The sequence below is a fragment of the Musca domestica genome, unplaced genomic scaffold (genome assembly GCF_030504385.1).
Source record: "Musca domestica strain aabys unplaced genomic scaffold, Musca_domestica.polishedcontigs.V.1.1 32, whole genome shotgun sequence".
Lineage (NCBI taxonomy): Eukaryota > Metazoa > Arthropoda > Insecta > Diptera > Muscidae > Musca > Musca domestica.
In genome coordinates this window covers 9,428,278-9,450,618 of record NW_026712311.1, presented here as the reverse complement: position 1 = coordinate 9,450,618, position 22,341 = coordinate 9,428,278, and the positions used below count along the sequence as shown (strand labels likewise).

At 33.6% G+C, this 22,341-nt stretch overlaps 3 protein-coding genes across 7 annotated transcripts; 2 read left to right on the top strand and 1 right to left on the bottom strand.

Moving 5' to 3' along the window:
- The first annotated feature begins 1,245 nt into the window (after positions 1-1,245).
- Positions 1,246-13,109, top strand: LOC101901632 (RING-variant domain protein). 4 transcript variants are annotated; one of them, XM_011293794.3, is made up of 6 exons: positions 1,246-1,773; positions 9,864-10,299; positions 10,378-10,473; positions 11,190-11,599; positions 11,663-12,079; positions 12,153-13,109. In XM_011293794.3, the coding sequence occupies exons 2-6, from the start codon at positions 9,883-9,885 to the stop codon at positions 12,466-12,468; spliced, it is 1,656 nt and encodes a 551-aa protein (XP_011292096.1). In that variant the 5' UTR covers positions 1,246-1,773; positions 9,864-9,882; the 3' UTR covers positions 12,469-13,109. The 4 variants fall into 4 exon arrangements, with proteins under 4 accessions (XP_011292096.1, XP_058981123.1, XP_011292097.1 ...); XM_059125140.1 differs by lacking the exon at positions 1,246-1,773 and adding an exon at positions 3,008-3,139; XM_011293795.3 differs by lacking the exon at positions 1,246-1,773 and adding an exon at positions 5,973-6,139.
- Positions 13,110-16,437: 3,328 nt separating this feature from the next.
- LOC101887334 (interferon-related developmental regulator 2) lies at positions 16,438-22,109 on the bottom strand. 2 transcript variants are annotated; one of them, XM_059125141.1, is made up of 6 exons: positions 20,978-22,109; positions 18,847-19,546; positions 18,540-18,783; positions 17,266-17,487; positions 17,115-17,201; positions 16,438-16,977 (listed from the first exon to the last, which is right to left on the bottom strand). In XM_059125141.1, the coding sequence occupies exons 1-5, from the start codon at positions 21,009-21,011 to the stop codon at positions 17,118-17,120; spliced, it is 1,284 nt and encodes a 427-aa protein (XP_058981124.1). In that variant the 5' UTR covers positions 21,012-22,109; the 3' UTR covers positions 16,438-16,977; positions 17,115-17,117. The 2 variants fall into 2 exon arrangements, with proteins under 2 accessions (XP_058981124.1, XP_005182560.1); XM_005182503.4 differs by having other exon boundaries at positions 16,438-17,201; positions 20,978-22,108.
- On the top strand, positions 17,526-18,544 carry LOC101901796 (uncharacterized). The gene has a single exon (XM_005182502.4). The coding sequence runs from the start codon at positions 17,645-17,647 to the stop codon at positions 18,473-18,475; it is 831 nt and encodes a 276-aa protein (XP_005182559.1). The 5' UTR covers positions 17,526-17,644; the 3' UTR covers positions 18,476-18,544.
- Positions 22,110-22,341: the final 232 nt, after the last annotated feature.

Sequence of the window (22,341 nt, the reverse complement as noted above, 5' to 3'; positions counted from 1 at the left end):
ACAACATATAAAATGTAGTGTTTTCACATAAATCTTGATTCACATTTACAATTTATCCAAAGAAAAAATATGATATGCTCCAGAAACAGGAAGAATTCTAAAATTTTACTGTTACCACCATAATCGATTCTCCGATTGCAAATCTAGTACATTTTTGCAGGTTTTGGAACAGAAGGTTGAATAAAGTGTAGTATGCATTATTTCAATTTTTCAATGTTGAAAAAATGTGAGATTGCTTCCAGAATCTACCAAGGTTTCAATGTTGAAAAAATGTGAGATTGCTTCCAGAACCTACCAAGTCTCCCATGTAACAATATTAATATTGATGAAGGAGGAGAAAAGCTATCCTAATGATATGATAAACACAGTGTTTTACATTGTTAGGCACAATTAAGGATATTTTACGTGAAGATTTCCTTTTTAATCTCCAGGAGTTTTTATTTTAACAAGCTGTAGGATTTTGTGGATTTTGTAACCAAATTAATTTTCTTCTTATTAACAAAAAAAAAAAAAAAAAAAAAAAAAAAAACGAGACAACGGCATGGTAGGCAGAATGGGACCAACGCCTATTTAATAAGGCCCTCGCATGATAGAAGAATACAGGCGGTCGCATCGACCCAGTTCTTGGGGCAATGAACTGTCAAACCTACTAAATTAAATTTAAAAAATTGAATGAATAATTATTCAAATTTGTAAAACATGCACATTATAACCTCAGATTAGTGTCGTATAACAAAACTTATAAAAACCTTCTTAAAAAAAATTAAAAATTTTGACATATAAAAGATTCCAATAGTTGATGCATCTACCTGTATTTTTCTACCATGGATCCTCCGTAGAATTCTCTTGTTGAAAAAGTTGTTGTTGGGAGAAGTCTATAAAAATGAGTAAACGAAAAAATTAAATAATTTATTAAAATGTTTAAAAATTTATCTAAAGTTTTTTTATTTATTTAAGTTATCTTATGGCAGGTCTCATTTTGTAGGAGAAAGGAAATTGCAATACATTGCACGTGGTCGCAATTTATTTGTTTTTCTGTATACAAAAATATAAATAACAATTGCTCTGTTCCAGAACCTGCAAAAATCTACTAGCTCAGCTATTTTTTCGATAACATTATTTAAATTTTTTTGTGATTGGTCAATTGTGTAAACATATTGGTTTGAAATTCAACGAATAATCAACTTGTGCAATGCTTTATTTTAGATCCCTGGTTGTCAAACAAATTCAGTTGTATATCGATTTATAGATCCCTAGTTAGTTGTGTCGTGTGTCATCAATAATAGGAAAAAAGTACATAATTTTTGTCTAAAACTAGAAAAATCATAATCAAAAATTAAAAAAACACGTCAAAAGCATTTGCAAAAAAAACATTTCCATCGCGAGAAAAATAAAAGTGATATTTCGTTATATTTTAGCTAGATACAGAACAAATATTCTGTGACGTGAAGTGGTGGCTGAATAATATATATACGAAACAAAGCAGCTAAATAATAGATGCGAAAAAATAACAAGCTAAATAATACATAATTCGTGGAAAATTATTTGTGTAGAATATTCGTTATTGTTTTGTTTTTGCGTCAAAATAACAAGAAAAAACAAATGTTTGCTCGCCCGATTTTAGATGGCCCAGTTAGAGAGGGCAATTGGTGAAATTTGCATTGGTCAAAAAGAAAATACATACTAATCGTCCATCAATCGAATTTGTTATCCCACCTTTTGTTTGTATTATTACCAGCTTGTTTTGCTTATTATTTGTAAAGTGCATCTAAGGTAATTAAATATCATTTTGTTTTATGAAATTTAAAGTATCTATCATTTAAAAAAAATATGTCATCTGCATTCAGCGAACCAATACTATTGCATGCACGAATTCGTCCTTGTTCTAAATATTTAATATCATGTATTTTACTGTCCATTGAAAATACTCTATAAGTTGACAAAATATTATTTGGAACAACTTTAGTTTAGTAAAAACTCTTCGGAATCAGGGTAAAAATAACTACCTCTACATGGAAAATGAAGAGTTTTTGCTAAACTAGAGTTAAGCCAATTATTTTTTTTTAATTTTTTAGGTTTTTATTCCTTTTCCTTTTGTTTTCAGTGGTCATTTCCACAGTCCTTTATTGAATCCCTATTTTTTTAACAAATAAAAACTTCCATCATTTGACAATATTAACAAATTATATATCTAAATATCATTAATGTTCAACGACGCAGTCACAATTACGAAGATAAAAATTCAGTACAAGCAACAAACAACAACCGTATATATTTTTTTATTATTATCTGGGTACATATGCACCGACAATGTACTCACAAAGCACTTGGACCCCAAATTAGTTTCAGCAAACTCGCGTCACATTTGCTCGTCATATGTGGTTACAGTTTAAATATAAACGTGTGTTGGCTTTTGCAGTTTGCTTTCTTCGACATAGCAATGAAGCACTGCATACAATCATATAATGCACTGCAAACTCCGATCTTACAAAGAGTTGCAGAGAACTTGTATTTTGAAAGCTTTTTACCTTGTAGAGGTAGTCAGTTTTGTTCAAAAACAAGATTTTTAAGATGTCCTACTCTTATTTAAGATGAAAGAACTTATTCCAGAACCTAGTTTGAGTAGCCCGCAGTTAACGTTTATGAAACATATTTATATTTTCAATTGTAGAAAACAACTATAATTTGTAAGGCAACAAGTCTTCTTAAAAAAAAAAGACTTGAAGGGTCAAGTGCATTTAAAGTTTTCAATATTTGCTTTCTTAAAGACTTTTTCAAATTCCTGTAAAATTTAAATTCTTACAAACAATTCCACAGTAATTTTTCTATGTAATTATAAGGTTTCCCTCATTTATTCATAGATACCCAATGTGCAAATGTACGTAGTAAATATTCGATTAGACTTCATTTTGTGGGCGTATGAATAACACAGACAGTACCTGTGTTTCATCCAACTACAAACTTATAAACTTTTGTAATAGTAAAATTGCCAAAAAAAAAAAAACAATTTCAGTGAAATTAAATGACTTTCAATAATGTTTGTGTTTTGGTGATAAGTACCTACCAGTTTTATTATTTTTGAGAATACGTCAAAAAGGGGTGTGCACATGTTTATTCATTTGCCTCCGAAGAATAACTTGTGAGTATAATTGTTTTTTTTTTAGTCTAGTTCAAATATAACCTAAATGCATGTTTTTGTGTTGCTTAATTGGTTATAAAAGTATTGTCTATTGTTATTGAAATGCCCTAGGGTATATTTGCTAGAAGTATTTTTAATTATTTTCGCGGCAGATGTTAACTGTAATTTATTAGACTGCAAGATAATCTACATACGCAATGATATCAACATTCATTTAAAACAGTTAAATTCTATATTTTTCTTGTATTTGCATGAAGGATTTTTTATAGAGAAGTGAAAGGTTCTTGAGCACGCCATTTTCTCAATTTTTGTTGAGCTCATAAACATAAATTTTTCTGTAGATCCTCTGCAACAAATTAATCATTTAATAAACGACGATTGAGCAGGATAGTCAGGTGAACATTTTTTATGTGAGGTTAATCTTGTGATTTAATAATTTATTAATGTGGTGCTTCCATATTTTCCTGTACAGGTGCCATAATCAGTCAACTTCAAATATAAGAAACCTGGATTAAACAAAAACCCTTACAACAACACTCGGATCTGAGCAAAATTTTAAATTAGAGATTACCATTTCTACCGCATATTGATTATGTGGGTACTTCAGTCTAGATGATTTTCAAAATATAGGATTTAGTAGAAGCATTCAATCTGCCTAATTTGTTTCTGTTGATCAATTAAACTGCTGATATATTGCAATTTTGTTCCTTAGAATACATTACGTATTGTAAAATCATTTTAGATTGCACATTAATTATATAATTCTCTCCCCATTGTAATTTTATTTATTGTAATATTTTAAAGCGTAAACAAACAAATCGCTTTGTCTACCAACGCGTGAACATGTCAGGAGCAGCTGACCACGAGAAAAGCAGGAACATACCAAATTTAGTCCATATTTAAACTCTTCGTGTATATGGACTAATTTGGCATGTTCCTGCTTTTCTCGTGGTCAGCTGTTTCTGCTTCGGATTTATTAATTTTTTTAAGTTGAGTGGCATTTTTGTTGCTATTAGAGAATTCGAGGTAGCAACATACTTCCCTGTAATAATCGTATCCTCAATTAAATTGTTGGTAGTTCTTTACTCTTAGCCTAATAACATTGCAAAGGCGTTGTGGGTCAGCTTCTTAATAAAATTATATCCCAATCTGAACCTATTTCAATATAATTTGACAAAATTTATTTTTAAACCAAATTCCGTCACACCTTGCATATTTCATTGAAATTGGAGAAACATTGCGTATTTGGCGCATCAAATATACGAAATCGGCCGAAAATATACATGGGAGGTATAACCAAACCTCAACCGATTTCAATATAATTTGACAAATTTATTTTTGTACCAACATCTAGTCACTCATGCCGAATTTCATAGGAATCGGACACACGTATCGTGTTTGGTGCATAGAATAGGTGAACTCGGTAGGGCGAGATAAAAACTGCAACACCAAACTCCATAAATTTTACATTGTTTTTTAAATTTTTTTGAATGAAAGCCAAAAAATGTCGAAAATAGCAAATTTCATTTGTTGTTTAGATTGGTCACCTTTGGCACGAATTATGGCCTTCAAATGGCCAATGAAACCGTAACACGCTTTCCAAGGTACTCCAGACAAAATAATTCAACGGATTGGTATCCGGAGATTTTGGTGGCCATTGTACGCTTGAAATGAAGCGAGGAGCCTCATTTTGTAACCATTCTTGGGTGGCGCGTGCTGAGAATATCCAAGGTCTGCGGCCAAAATGTTTGCGTGCCCAAGGCTTTAATACACCCTCCAGAATATTTTCGCGATTATATTCGGCATTTATTCTGATACCACGGCTGTTATGGCGGCCCACACCATCACCATGGCCGGCGCTCGAGTTCTGGTGGCCAAACGAAGGTGCACATCGAACCATTTCTGCTGATGTTGCTGTTTTCTTCCGTTCACTTTCTTAACGTCGGGCTACGCTACCAATATCACTGTATCGAGCGATGGTACGAGACATAAAAGATTTATTCACACTTAAATGCTGGAGTGCTTTAACGATAGCCACTTTGGGTTTTCCAGCCAAATATAAAGAAATCACGCTTGAATTCCATCACAAATAACTTTTTTCTGCAAAATTCTCACCAAAATGCTTTTGTACACTTGTAAACAATATAATGAGCTGTCACTGGAATAAGTTTAACAGCTGTTAGACGAGTAGTCTGAAGTTGGTTGCAGTTTTTTCATCACACCCTGTATTCCCTTCGAGGATTGTTTTAGTTGTTAATATTTTTACTTCCTCATGTTTACTCTTGTACCTACCTATATCGAATTAGGATTGTTACATCGATTATACTGCATTACATTAACCATGTTATGTTTGCGTATTCCAAATCGCCCAGTACGATAGGTTTGTTGCTTCCCATTTCTCATATATCTGTTACGACAATGATCCACCATCCTGAGTGATGTAGTCCTCCATATAGTCAGTTCAGCTGATTTATTCCCTTTCTGTTTTTTTAATTCTTATACGTTTTCAAGTTACCATTGTAGTTTTCGGATATCAAGCCTCCTGCACTAAAAGAGCTAAAAACATTACAATCATATTATGTTCTTACTTTCGATCGTTTACATATATTTATCTATTCTTTAATATTCACATAATGTTCACTTTGTCTACACTTACAAAGAGGTGAATGATTCGTCAAGTGTTCATTGTTCGACATGACGGGTGCTATGTCATAGCATTAAGAGTATTTCAGTTAGTATTTTAAGAGAACGTCTAAATGTATTCGATAGTATTGAGTTCTCGACAAACCCATGGCCATTCGTAACGTTTGTACTAAACACAGCAACGGGCTATGGTAGTCTTGCTGAGCAATCCATAGGCAGCATATCGACGCAAACAAAACGACATAAAATTTTCGCTAGTAAACATACATATATTTGTTCGAAGCTAAAATGTGTTTAATGTAATAGCGGAAATTTCTATTTTCAATAAATGGAATTGTGAAATTTTCGAATTAAAAAGTAAGCAGAGTACAAACATTTATTGGGAATGTGTGAGCGTTTTGTGGACAATTGTTCCCGCAATATTTATTAAAATTTGTATATGTACATGTGAATGTGTGTCCCACTATCTGCTATCTTATCAAAGTTTTAGCTTGTTTTAAAGGAAAAACGGAACACAATTGTATTAAGTAAAAAACTCGAAGTTTATGAAAAATGTTAACCAAGTCATGTGAATGAATGCAAAAAATCAAAAAAAAAAGTTTACAATTTTCGCAGAGCGCTGGTTATTTGTTTATTAATTTAATATAACAAATTACTATTGTTGTTTTCAAAGTGTCAATGTGCTGGCAAAACTGTTTGTATAAATTGCCTATTTCTCATTTGACATTTCTATGTTTGTTTTTCGATTAAACATCAAGTGAATAAAAGTTAAAGTAAACTCGTGAAAATCGAACACGAAACCAAAGTGAATATCGCTGGACGTTGTCTTTTAAAATATTTAAAATTTCTTCCATAATTAATGTTTTCGAAAAAGAAGCGATAACAAAAATAAAAACGAACGTCAAAAACCTTTGACATAGCGTACCAAAACAGATTTTAAAAATGAGGTAATTTTCTGATTGTGGATTATTTACTATCAAAGTATTCCAGAACAAATGAAGACATGTGTTGAAAACAAAAATATACGTTGGCTTTAAACTGCGACATTAAATAAATACCTAAGATATATTCTAACTTGTGCTGCTCTGGAGAAAAAGCAAACTCCGTTGCAAAATTAAATTTTCCATAGCAAGGCTTTTTAGTTCTTTTAAATTGTTATTGAGAAATTTTAAATTAAAATCAATCTCAAATTAAATATATTCGACGTTTATTGCTTGAGACTTTTCTAGTATTTTGTTAGTATGTCAACAATATCGATTTTCGAATGATAATATAAAACACTTTTGAAATTGAATACTTTGTTTCACCAAAACTGTGAAACAATTTGTTCTTATCACTGAGTGGAAAATCAAATCTATATTAAACAAATCACCCAAACACCTGCGGCTTGTCCTCCTCTACTGGATTTGTTCTTGACCATTTCTGATATATCCTAGACAACCATTTGAGATAATTCCTTAAGTTGAATTTGTTTCCAAATCTATGGAGATCATTATATACCAATATAGCTTTAACTGAAATAAATAGAAGACACCTGTATCTGCTTAATGAATTTCACAGACGCACATATGTTCTTTGTTTACGATTTGTAATTGAAATTTCTTAATAAATCTACTATATATATATACGTTTCGATGAATGACATTATTCTTGAAATCGTATTTTTTATTTCCTATTGAGTTATCTCCATTTTTGTTATAATGCAATGTACGTGATGCCTATATTCAATAATTGATTTATAATACAGTGGACCTTCTCTATAATGTAGTAGTTGGTGACTAATTAGTTGGAGAGGTAGAAAAAGGGGAAAAGGAATACAAATAAATAGACAGAAATGGAATATTTACTGTCTGGATTTTTATTGCTTGCTTGTATAATGAAGAAGGAACGGTTCATAGTTTATTTTTCAGAAAAAAATTGTTTGGACCAGAACGAACCCTATTGAAATCTACGCCCGATTATTCTACGTCATATGTGTAATATTCGTCCAATTATAATGTATTTTGGCACATCCCATCGAACTCTGCCTAGAAACAAGTACTTCAAACTTGGTGAAAATCGGCTCAGATATAAATATATCTCCTATGTATAATATGTTTCCGACCCAATTTCGGGGTTATAGTACATAAAGAGATAAAAAAAAGCTGCAACAAAGTCAAACTCCATATTTTTTAAATTTTATTGAATGAAAGCAAAAATGTCAGAAATAGCATCAAATTTTAGAATAAGTTTAGATTTGTTCGAATGGGTCACCTTTAGCACGAATTATGGCCTTCAAACGGCCAATGAAACCGTCACACACTGCTCTGCGGTATTTTGGCCCATTCCGGCGAAGCGCTTGCTTGAGGTGATCGAAACTTTGGTATTTTTAGTGACAACCTTGCTTTCCAAAATACTCCAGGCACAATAGTCCAAAGGACCCCGAGCTCATATTTCAATATTTGTCGAATAGAATATTGTGAAATTTTCCGCTCACGAGCCATTTTTCGGCCAATGCGACGCGGGTTTCGATCAAGTCGCTTCTTTACTTTTCGAACCATTTCTGCTGATGTTGCTGTTTTCTTCCGTGAACTTCCTTGACGTAGGGTTACGCTACCAGTATCACGGTAAAGAACGATGGTACGAGACACAAAAGATTTATTCACATTTAAATGCGATACCCACTTGTGGTTTTCAAGCCAAATATGAAGAAATCATACAATCACGATTGAATTCCATTACGAATAACTTTTTTTCTGAAAAATTCCCACCAAAATGCTTTTGTACGCTTGTAAACAATATAATGAGCTGTCACTGGAAGAATTTTAACAACTGTCGTACTATTGGCTTAGAAATGACAGCAGTCTGAAGTTGGTTGCAGTTTTTTTTATCTCACCCTGTACACCAAATATGTAGTATTTGGTGAAACTCGGTTCCCATGTATCGATACATATTTTTTTTAATATAATCCTTCCTGAAGTTATATCATTAACTATATATCAATGCTATTTGGTATGATAGGTACAAATGTCTCCGTCAAAATTGGTAGAAATCGACTCAGAGTTGGATGTTCCTTCCCTATATTAGTTTTCTCTCTTCGCTCTAAAGCCATCATACACATTCATCGTCGGTATGATCTACTTCACATAAATTCCTATTATAAAAGTTCATTTGTTACGGGTAACCCTACTAAATATGCATAATGGTGTAGGGTATCATATAGTCGGCCTTCTCGATTTTGGTCTTTCTTTCCTGGTTGATTTTAATTTAGTTTTTTTGTGCCGTCGCTCTATACTTTTTTATTAACTTTCCACTTTATGTTGTATTATAGAATTGGCATTAAAAATTTTGCATTTTTAGCATTCTATAACGAAAGTCATAGGAAATAAACAATTTTTACTGTACCATTATTACACTTAAAATTAATTATTATTAATTAAAATATAACAGATGTTTTAATTTGCGAATTTTGACATGAATATTCCATAACTTGCATATTAGTTAAAGGCAAGCCCCACTCTTCGAAGATGATGGAATCGTACACACATACAACTCATAACACTTCAAGAGCCTGTGTGTGTGTGTGTTACTATATAAAGAATGAAATTGAGAATATTGTAAAGCGTATAGTGTTTTATCAATATTAATTGTCATGCATGGCGTACTTAATTTCTGTAGTACAATGTGTATAGGAACCTTCTGTTAATGGGTTAGTCACCGGTGAATGATAATTATATTAGGGTGGATTTTAAAAAGGCGTACTTAATTTCTGTAGTACAATGTGTATAGGAACCTTCTGTTAATGGGTTAGTCACCGGTGAATGATAATTATATTAGGGTGGATTTTAAAAAAATATAACATATTTTCTTTAGTTGTGCCAAATACATATACCAAAAATATTGAATATGAAAACGCCTCAAATATGTATTATTATTTAACTGCTATGAATTTCTGATGTGTATACTTAATTTTGTTTTCATCGTTAAAATTTGACAATGAAAAAATAACATATTACTATTTTGGCATGTTAACAATAACTCTTTCGCCTTAGCAATCATATTATAAACATATTAATAGATATTTAAATTTGTATATTTTCAGGCAATTTTCCTCATAGAGCATGTTACCTAGCTTTCACAACTTAATGAGGTGCTCTACGAGCGTACTACAGCATCAAACTACCGCTGGTACATCCAGCAATGGGGTACCACAACCGTTCACCAATAAACATGACGATCTCAATTCGGCCACTTGTTCCGGCAGAGGTGACTGCTTGAATGGCACATGCCTATGTGAAATTCGCTATGCAGGTGATGAGTGTAGCGGATTCAATTTGCCCTACTATGCCGGCATATCGGGTGTATTCTATTTTGTGGCATTGGTCTCTGTTATACAATTGTTCATATGTATTGTAGCGGAATACCAACGGTTGAAACAGCCATCGGTATTAAGAGCATGTCGTATAACCACACAGAAAATGTTGTATTTCATGGTTTTCGTGGCGGCGTCTTTGCGGGGTGCATATTTTACAACACCGGTATGTACATGTATTTTGCAATTACTTTCAAAGGTTTCACAATTAATAGGACGCTTGCTTTCCTCTCTTATTTTACAGTTGGATTTGCAGCCCCAATGGGCAGTGACCCTAATGTCGGCGTACTATCCCCTGTTGATGTCCTGTGCTTCATTGATTGTTTGTATGTGGGCTGAGGTAAGTTCAGAGAGATATTAAAAACCATTGATATAAATATTAAAAAATATGAATAATTCCATATACTGGTATTTGTGGCGCGGTCTTTTATCGACCATTACATATCTTTTTGTCCACAAAGTATCGCCTATGTCCATTGTCATATATAAGTCGTTGCTTAATTTTTGTTTATCAGTTGGACGTTTTGTATTCGTCCAAGTGCTATTGTACTTATTGACTTTTCTGTTATTAATGTGTACATGATTTTTTTTATTTTTATTGGCAATCAATGATGTCGCTGGTAATTTGTTATATGTCGTTGACATGTACCCATAAGTTTTCCAAGAGTTTTCGCTTTCACTAAGGAAGGAAATGCAATTTGTTTCTATTTGTTCTAAAAACGTATTCAAGTGCTATTGCACCTGAAGTTATTGAAAAATATTTTGTGTATGTACATACATGGATATCAAATATATAATACACACTCCGTGGGCATATCATATTTAAAATTCACCATTGCTGTAATCTAATCACTTCTTTTTGGCTAATTAATATTTTATTATTATTTGGTATTAGTAAATACCACAAGCGTAGTATTTCAAGACGCCAAACAGGTATGGCTAAATCATTTTTAAATAACAATCATATAGTGTTCGTAGGGGATTGCTGCCCGTTACGGTTAAATGTTTTAAGTCCTGTCCTGTAATCGAATTAATCAACTGTCTCCTAATTTTCAGATTTTCCATTTGCGTGATATTCGCTGGGAGAAATCACAATTTCTGTCGAAAAGCTTTCTGGGATTTATAGCCTTCAATTTCCTGCTGTACAGTCTATTTGGTGTAGAAGTGTTTTCATCTCTCATCAATTCGAAGCGTCAAACATATGCCCATATATTCAATGGTTGTTATGCTGCATTGCTGCTGATAGTTGTGGTCTTCTTTCTTATCTATGGTGTGGAGGTATTCTTCAAGCTTCGTGGTGGTTTTGTGTACGACCAGACGGGAAAGATTTTGGGTCCTAGTGAAGCCATTGTCAACGCATCTCAATTGCATCAGTCTCGCTTGGGTCTTTTATCACAAGCCATTATGCTAATTGTTATTGTGGGATTTTTGACGTCTGAGACCTTAGGAGATTTTTGGAAAACAAAGTAAATATTTAAACCATTTTTTTGTTTTGGGCTTTTTTTATGACCTTTTATTTGCCTATGCAGAGTCCCAGTGTATTCGAGAAACTGGCATGACATAGTCTTTCGCATTGTAGAAATTGGTGTTGCTTTATGGTTCCCCTGTTGTCTGTGGAATTCCATGGCTCCCGAACAATTATGGATTTTAAACCCTCGCAAACTGATATCTCGCCAAATTGATCCGTCGATACCTACAATGTCAGCGGAAACGAAAAATCTTTCGCCCGAGGAGGGTCAATCTTTTCTAAACAAGAAAGATTGCTGGATATGCTATGACAGCGATAAGCCAGAACCACTTATTCAGCCCTGCCGTTGTACCGGAGATGTTTCCTCAGTGCACCATGAATGCCTGAAACGTTGGCTAGTCGAAAGTTGTAGTGCTTCCGAAGCTCAGCTATCGTGTAAAGTGTGTGGTTTTCCCTATGAAATAGAGAAATCCAAGAAGTAAGTTTAAATTTTCATTAGCTTTTTGCCATGCCATGCCAAACAATTAATTGCGATTATTTTTTTGCATTAGACTCGATTGGGAAAAAGGTTTCACCATACAACACTGGTCAAAAACGGTAATTTTAATAACTCTAATGTGTATTGCGGGGGCCTCCGCCTGGGTGGTTATTCAAATGTATGTCGATCCCTTGATTCGTGTTATGACCGTTGGCATTGCCGTCCTTATTGGATATGTATGCATCAAGTGTTTGGGCGAAAACACCGTAGTAGCCTACCAACGTGCCAAAGTAAGCAGCATTAATATTGTCACAAAATCCGAAATGGAGAAATTACACACCATCTGTGAAGATGTCACCTCGGCCGATACACCCTCTTCGTCCTCGTAAAAACGCAGTTAAACAAAATGTTTGTGACTGACGACATCGGATGTCATATATTTAGTATATGTTAATCTTGCGTCTTCGTCTTTGTATACATTTTAAAATCTGAATGTCTTTTATATTTTCCAAACATCACGATAATCACCTTGATTACATTAAAAGTTTTTTTCAAATAACCGCCTAATTAAAAACTTTTATATACACAACTCATGTCATATTTTATGTTTACCTTAATAACTTTAGTCCATACAAAAACAAAAGTAACAAAAGTTGAATGCACGTTTATACTAAATATTGCTCAATTGATGCAGTAATGTGCTCTATCTGTCTAGATGTAGTGTAGGTCCATCATCACCTTTCGTAGAAATAAGAAATTCTCTAAAGAACAAATCTTCCTTAAAATGCTAAAAAGTATACAAGAAAAACTCTCAAAAATAACAACTACCAAATAAATATTAATAAATGATAAAACGTGTACATCATCTCTCACCCATCACTCCCATTTGAAATAAACAAAAAACACACATTTGTCAATATCGCCAAAAATGAAAGGAGATTTTAAATCAAATAATGCAATTATTACTTAACTTTGGAAGCTTTCAATTTTTACTTTTTACAAATATGTATATCAATAATAGAGCCTAATCCCACAAAAGTATATATTTTGCAGTTCATACTTAGGCAAGTACATAAAAGATATATATAAATTAGGGTTTGTACGAAACAAGCATTAAACAATATTGCGAATGTTATAAATTTTGTGTTTTTCCCATATCTCATAGTTATTCATGTCATTCAGAAAACGAATATTAATTAAGTATTTAGTTAAGTAACCTCTTGTATTTCAATAAGACTTTTTTTGGTAACGATATCATTGATAAAGTAAACCTATTTGCTAGTAGGATTAAACAAATTTACAAAACCCGATGAAAAACATTTCCCATTAATTTTAAATATAAGAAAATATAAATTATTGTGATACAAATTTAAAAATAAAATTTAAAAATATTTAAAATGTTGTCTGTGTTTCCCTTGTAGCTCTTCATAACACACTAAAAATATTTTAAGAAATATAGAGTTACTTTGACTTAGAACATCCTCTGAATGTTGTGAGGACCTAGCCGGATCAAAATTAATTGTGGGTATTCAACAAATTTTATTATGAAATTTTCGACAAAGTATTCCTTTGCATCCACTTTGAAAACAATTCAGTGTGAAATATACTGTGCAGCCAATGAACTCTTTCTAGTATCTATGAGATTGAATAGAGTATGACAAAGCTTGTAATTAATATTCCAAATATTTCTTTTAATTTTTCACTTCAAACTACTACAAATCCAAACGACCAAATTTATGAATGAGAGGATGGATGATGTCCTTTACATCCACTCTCTCCTAAGAAGTGCACAATTTTAAATAAAATGTTCACATAAAGGGTGAGATAAAAAAACTGCAACAAAGTCAAACGATACTTTTTTATTTTTTAGTACCAACCTTGCTTTCCAAAATACTCCAGACACAGTAAACCAACGGATTGGTATCAGGAGATTTTGGTGGCCATTGTGCGCTGGAAATGAAGTGAGGAACCTCATTCTGCCATCATTCTTGAGTGCGCGTGCTGAGTGCGATGGTGCTGAGCCCTGTTGGAATGTCCAAGGTCTGCGGCCAAAATATTTGCGTGCCCAAGGCTTTAATACACCCTCCAGAATTTTTTCGAGATTATATTCGGCATTTATTCTGATGCCACGTCGATTAATACGAGCGGAGAGCGACCATCGGCTGTTATGGTGGCCCACCCAATCACCATGGCCGGCGGTTGGGTTCTGGTGGCCAACCGAAGGTACACATTTTCAGCTGACCTCTTTGGCAAGTAAACACGATCATTTTATTTGGAGAAAACCAAATTCGGCAGTTCACCACTTTCGGCCAAGCGAAGCAACTCTTTAGCTCTTTTGAGTCTATTTTCTTTCTGTTGAGGTGTAAGTTCTTGCACTTTTTGGAATTTCAATGGCTTTACCCAGAGCTCATTTTTCAATATTTGCCGAATGGAATATTGCGATATGTTCAGCTCACGAGCCACTTTTTTGGCCACTGGTACGCGGGTTTCGATAAAGTCGCTTCTTTACTTTTCCAGAATTTTTTCGAGATTATATTCGGCATTTATTCTGATGCCACGTGGATTAATACGAGCGGAGAGCGACCATCGGCTGTTATGGTGGCCCACCCAATCACCATGGCCGGCGGTTGGGTTCTGGTGGCCAACCGAAGGTACACATTTTCAGCTGACCTCTTTGGCAAGTAAACACGATCATTTTGTTTGTTTACAAACTGCTGGACAACAAATGTTTTCTCATCGTAGAAAACCAAATTCGGCAGTTTACCACTTTCGGCCAAGCGAAGCAAATTTTTAGCTCTTTTGAATTATTGCACTTTTTGGAATTTCAATGGCTTTACCCCGAGCTAATTTTTCAATATTTTGCGAATTGAATATTGCGATATGTTCAGCTCATGAGGCATTTTTCGGCCACTGCGACGGGTGTTTTGATCAAGTCGCTTCTTTACTTTTCGAACCATTTCTGTTGATGTTGCTGTTTTCTTCCGTCCACTTCCTTGACGTCGGGCTACGCTACCAGTATCACGGTAACGAGCGATGGTACGAGACACAAAAGATTTATTCACATTTAAATGTTGAAGTGCTCTAACGATAGCCACTTGTGGTTTCCAGCCAAATATAAAGAATTCACACTGTCACGCTTGAATTCCATCACGTATAATTTTTCTGGAAAAATTTCACTGGGACGAGTGGCTTAGAAATGACAACAGTCTGAAGTTGGCTGCAGTTTTTTCATCTTTTATTTTTTTGTTTTCGATCTTGTCGTACAGGGAATGAGACGCCCTAGGTATCTTTTAAATTTATAACAGAAATACTGGTTAATAACGGATTATGACAGCACACTCTTTAATAGTCAATATGCTGATTTTGCCAGTCGACCTACTCGCTTACTCGAAAGTGTTTTCGTAATTTACACTTATATTTTATTCTGGAACACTTTTTAATTGGCCAATATCCTTATGGTCGATTTTGTTCTTTCATAGCAAAGGAAAAACATAATAAACAATGTAGTTTTTGCCAACACAACTGAAGTTGGGTAATAATCCATAGCCGTCCCTTAAACATGATTCAAATTGATTTCTTGGTATTATAATAGTCACCATCGCAGTATCTTGGACCGAGATTAAGTTCCCAATAAAGTAAAACCCTTTTTGGAAAATCGAGCATATCATCAAACATGATGGACATTCCTTATTGTTCGATCTAACCTACAGGTATTTTAGACTTTACAAAATCTTTCTACTCGACAAGATCGCCCTTGAATACCGAAAGCTGTGTTTCATATTCTTCATTCGCTACACATCTATAATTTTTTTTTATTTTTTTTTTTTGCCACAAAATGAAAACAGAAAATATTTTGTTCAAACAATTGGCTTGACAGTGCTTCAGCATGTAAAGCCCCGAGCTGAGCTCGGCTCATCAAAAAATTGTATGTTAAGAAATTGGGTTGGAAAAGTAAACCAAGAGATTTTGGAATTTTCAAAGTAGTAATTTTTTTTTTAAATTTTACTACTTTTTTTAAAAAAGTTTAAACGCAATCACCCTTTTTCTGTTGGTCGTAGTCGACACAAATTATGGAGTACCAAATTAGTGTAGATGTCGACAACAAGTGATGCCATCCCAAACGTGACCACGGTGTCGGCGTCGAAATATTTCATTTGCTAAATCCTGTTGGTTTTAGTCGCTTTTATGGGGATGTACTTAGATCGACAAATTATTTGTTCCATTTTACAGAATTTAACTTTTCCTCACGTATTTTATTTTTAATTGTGAATCGCAGATGCTAGGTAGATAGGGTGTTTCATTTGTGTTTTGTGGAAACATATTTTTGTTACTATTTGGGCATAAATAAAACAAAACAGTTAAGGTGTCGCATTTTTAACTACCAACTAAAATTATATTTTATTAAAAAATCAAAACTCAATTCTTAGCAAGTCGGTATGGGGTATGACTTTCAAAATTGAGAGATAGTAAATATTCCATTTTTGTTTATACTTTTGAAAATACAATACACATGTACGTTCAAAAGCACAATCCACACATATTTAATGCTAAATTTAATCTTTGTTGTTTTACATTCCATAATATTATGCTAAACTTATGATCTACGTGGTTTTTCATTTTGAGGACGTGAGCAATAAAAATTATAAAATATTTTTATTCACAAATATTTTCAATACTTAAAAACTTCTTTGTGTTTTTCATTGACTGTATGATTTATATACATCAATTATATTTAAATATGTTTTATTCTACTTATAATTTGCTGTTTGCAATAAATATCTATACGCTTATACGGTACTACGTTACGTTTTATATTGAGAACAATATATATGTTTTATTAAAATTAATTCAGTGTTCAGTTTTTAATAGAATAATATAACAAAAAGTCCAACAGGAAACTAAAAAAAAAAATAAAAAAACCAATTCAAATTTAAACTAAAATTAATTTTTAATTATTTTTCGAATGAGTAAAGATATATTTTTTTTAATAATAATTTTTGCAATGTTGCTATCGTCTAGCTATTACTTGTCTAACCGTTTACGTAAAAACTGCAGAACGCTTATCACGATTCTTGCCCCGGCTGATGGTGCGTGCTTTGAATGCAGCAGCGTTTACAAGGTGCTGAAATAAATAACACAATGATTAGAAATGTAAAATGCATAGGTTTTCAAGTAGTAATACTTACTCTCTCAAGTTTCGACGCTTTAAGTTTCGTAGCACCATTGGCTGTGTCGACTTTAGTACCCAAACCAAAGATATCACGTATAAAGTCATTTTCTTGTAGTTGTGATGTCATTCCAGGGCCCATTATTGTACACAGTGCTGAGTATTGAAGATGTACAGCCCATGAATCCAAAACTAATGACTCAGAACCGAAACGTATAGTTATTTCGGGGGATATATCCTCCTATTTAAAAAAAAATAAACATTGTGGAAAATTATAAACTGTAAATATAAAATCAACTTTGTATTGAATCTACAATCAAAAATATTTACAATTTAATATTTTATTTTGTTATAATTAGTATTTTAAATTTTTTGTGAAATTTTTGGATTCCCCTAAAATGCATTTGACGACGTATCAGCACGATTTCATAAAACCTAACAATAAACGTTATGATTTCCTGAAAGAAAACCGCACAAATTCTCGAGAAAATTTGGAATGTATTTGTGATAGTGTAACTACCACCGAAAAGGATCAAAATACTACTGCAAAGCACGGAACAGTTGAATGGACTGGGATAGCTCCCATGGGGCGTTTGATTGATCCCCGAATTATACCAACAAAGTTCGCACCTGATCAAGTTCAGGCCATAGCAAATGACCAGCAAGATGATTGCAATAAACAACAACCCAATCGTTTTTTGAAAATATTGCGAACTGTATACCCTGACCTCTACGAAAGATTGCAAAATATGCCCAAAGATGAGCTAAATAGGCGCCTGGAAGAGAACCGCTTATACACGACCTATCAAATAGATTTTTGTAATATACAAGAATATCCAGAAGGTATATATAAATCTCTTAAAGAGGAAGATGAAACAAGCAAATTGAATGCTAGAAAATTGTTGACAAAGAAAGAACCTTGCTCCGAGTTCAGAACTAATGTGATGGAGGAATTAAACAAGCAGATGAACAGTTCCGATCAATGTGTTAAAGCATATAAGCCATTTAAAATATCATTTGCGGATTCAAACCGCTTTATTAACTCGGGTAACAATTCCCATTGGCGAGGTGGAGATGTTTTCAAGAAAAAAGCAAACTTTACAGAATATATGGATACCATAAACAAAATTGGATGTGTCATTATGAAAAATAATTTGCACGATCACCGCAAGTGTAGCGGTAAGCATTGTCGGCATCAGCTTGTTCATACTTGTACAAAAAATATGTAAACAAAAATGTGTAAAAAACAATTTAAGAAAATAAACTTCCGCTTTAAGGGAAATATTTGCTTACCTCTAGATAACGTAGCACGTCTCTAAATGTTGCTCTCTGGGCTTTGCGATCACGTTTAGCCCTGTATTTATGAGAATCTGTGGCCAATTGCTTGACTGCATCAATTAAATCATTTAAGTACTCCTCCAAAAAGTCTTCGTCATGTGAACGACCACACTCTAGTATCAAGGCCAGGGTCTCACCAGCAGCCATGCGTACATCCAAATGTGGTGATTGCAGTAGTCCCATCAGCTTCTTGAAAGATCTGTTTTTAATGTGGACAAATTTTAATATAAAACATTCATGTTTGTATTTTTAATTAAATTACGGCAACATTGATTGTCCGCCAGTCATCCATGAAACAAAGTCTCCAGATGGTATCATTGTCAGCAATAAACCCCAGGCTGACAGTGCTTCAGCATGTAAAGCCCCGGCTTCAGGGCTGACCGTAACCGGTGTCTTGTCATCGCCCTTGAGATAACTAGCAGAAAATATGGCTTCAAAAAACTGCATCAATGTGACCACGTCACCTATATCCTCGCCACCAAAGAAATTCAAAAGACCCAATGCTGTGCAACATTTTGCTCGGGCATCATATGACACTGACTTGTCTTGAACAGTGGTAAGCAAAAACTGATTAAGAGCCTTTGAAATGCCGTCATCACCTCCCAATTGGATAACCAACAAGGGTGCCAATCTAGCACCCCAGACTTGCTCCAAACCTTTGCCACGTCGAATACTCTTCTCAATGCAGTCGATGAGAGTGACTTTACGATCATCAACAAAGTCTGGCATATAACGATGCATCAATATTTCACAGATGCTTTGCAGTGCCATTACACGAGTTTGTGCCGATTTTTCAGTGGCGTTTTCCAAAGCCTGCATGAATTTCTCCTCATAACGTTCATTGGAAGACAATTCATCCGAATCGTTGACAGAAGAGGCACCGCCATTCTCCGACATGTACGAATAAACCGAGGCATTCTCATTGAACGACTCATCTTCAGAGTTAGAATCGCCTTGGCGACCTGTAATGTAATGAGAAAAGAAACAATAATTTGTTACAAATTTTGAATAAAATATAAATTAGTATAAAGTTTGAACAAAGAAACATATTTCTTTAGACCAATTCGAATTACGTTTTTTTTTTATTTCGTTACTATCTCTTTGTTGTCTAAAATCGCGTTCTCATTAAATATTGAAATTAATTTTATTCGAAGCTAACACGTAGTGTGTTTGTGCGAGAGCTTGTCAACACAAAATGTTGTTGCTCTGATTATTTTAAGACATTTCAAGGTCGCCAACGGTGAGTCTGATCGTTAAACGACCAAAAACACATTAGGTCTATGAGTTCACAAACACACCAAATAAATCTAAGAATGACGAAAAATCATTCATAAAGAAATTAAAATTAATATTTATTCTAAATCTAAATAAGAAATATCCCCTTAAACATTCATACAGAGTAACTAATTGTTTTAAAACAGAAAATGTTATTTATTATAAGAAACAAGTTAAAGAGCATAAACATAAAAAGCGTTTACAATTTAAGACCTTGAAAGCCCCAGCCAACACTATTATTACGGTAGTAGTCATGAGTAAGCTTTTTATGTATTTGTACACGAATCAGCGACTATAAGAGATCGGTAGCTAAAAAGTGAGCTATTGAACAGTGTTTTTTATATTCTTATTCCACTAACAATTTTTGTTTCCTCCAGTAACAACTAGCTCAAATTATTGAGTAAATATAGGATTTCAACCGAGTTCCATTATGGGCTTTGCCGCCTATACCTGAGGAAAAAACACTTTTTTTCTTTCCTTTTCAAGTTTTAAACCATCTAATATCGTGTACTTGTAAGAATTAAAATATTCCTTCGAAACGATTTTCACCGTGGACCGACCTCATGGGCTTCATATTGAATTGTTGGGTCTTCAAAAGTCAAGGAATTTCCGCGTCCTTCCATATATCTAGCGTAAACTTCAGCCCTTGGTACAAGAACAAGACAATAATAATTTCATATTGGAACATTTTCAAAGATACACATATCATCTCATATCATCTTAGGCAAATCGCCTAAGCACATTTGAACAGTAGTGTGAATTAGTATGTTTGTGTTATTTCCTTATCACATATTCATGGTCATTCATTACTATTACAAGATTAGGTACATACATATTTTGTAATAGGGTACATTTCAATGACAACTCCCCCCTCAAATGTAGCTCGCACATTTAGGCACAAGGTAATAAATTGGAAAATTGTGCATGGATTAAAAAAAAAGAATGATGCAATCGTTCTTCGACGTGTTTGTCGAAGATTTCATTATATTTAAAATATATGTTGACTTATCATTATTTGAGATCGCGGAACAGTTTAGTAGTAATAAATATGTACACACATATGTTTTTATATATCTTAATACAAGCTCTCACTCTCCCTATTTATTTCTCTCACTTACCTTTTCCTCCTTTCTTATTACGTCGCGGTGGCATGTTGTTGGCTGATTTCTGTTTGCCTTTCGACTTCTCTTGGTTTCTTGAAATTTTAACGGAATATAAGGATTCCGTGGTGGAGGATGAAATGTTTCTGGGATTCCGACTTACTGACGACGTTTGTGTAGCACTCCCGTCTTTCTTATAGGTTTAGGTTTTCTACACAAATGTATTATTTCCTTGTCAGGAAAAAGGGAGACACGCGCGCGCTTTTTTGTAAAGGCTGGTTGACACGAACAAAAAAAGAACAGTGACAGCAAAAGCACGAGGTTCAATTGTCTACTTCACTTTGTGGTATCTCTTGGGTTGTATTTAAATTTGTTTTTCTTTGTTTCTGTTTTTTCTTTTTGTTTTGTGGTGGAGGTATGCCAATTAAAAGTTCACTTTGGTTTTCGTTTTCAGCACTTAATTTTATACACAAATTAATTCCTTATTATTTTTCACTGATTATGTTTAGAATCAAGACGTGCAATTGCAAAAGTTTTGATTTTTCCAATTTTTAATCGTCGAAAAATTTCTATTCAAATGTTGCTGTTGTTTTTGCTTTTTATTTCTTTTAAGAACTACTCCAGTTCTGTTGGAGGGTGAGGGTCTTTGCAAACACAGTTTGTGATGTGACTCGATTTTGTGGCTGTCCCTTTTTATATTGAAAAATTCTTGCAAACTCGACAGATTAATTTCGCTTATTGTTGTATTATTATCGAGTATTGTCGTCGTTGAAGCAAATTTCATGATTAATTGCAACAAAATAATATTTGGATTTTTGTTTCTTCTTTCTCTTGCTGTCTCTTTTTGTTCGTTAGATATTTTTCTATAAACTTTCACAAGCACACATTTATAGATTTATAGCGAAAAAGCCAAATGAAAATTACTCATTTGGGCAAAATCGATTGCGAACAAAAGAAAAAATGCTAATCGCAACTCAATGTTTATATTGTATGTACTCCTATTCACACTATTTCACAACAATGTGTGATAGAATCAATAGTAACAATTTTATGAAATTGTTAATAAAACCTGGTGCTACACTCAGAGATGTTTAGTAAGTTTTGAAGTTTTATTTTGTGAAATAACACAAGCTTTTTTCTGCATAAGCAGGCAAATACTAGTCATCTGAAAATCGAAATGAGGTAACGATATCACGATTTATCAATCTCATCGAATAAGAACTGATTTCAGGGTAGGTTCACACAAGGAAAAGCATCTTGCTTTATTAATGATCTGTTCCAGAACTGCAGGAATGTACAAGTTTTTACTACGATTACTGCTTTTTCTTTTATGATATAGAAAATAGTATAATTTTGTCATTCCGACTGGAAAAAACTATCTA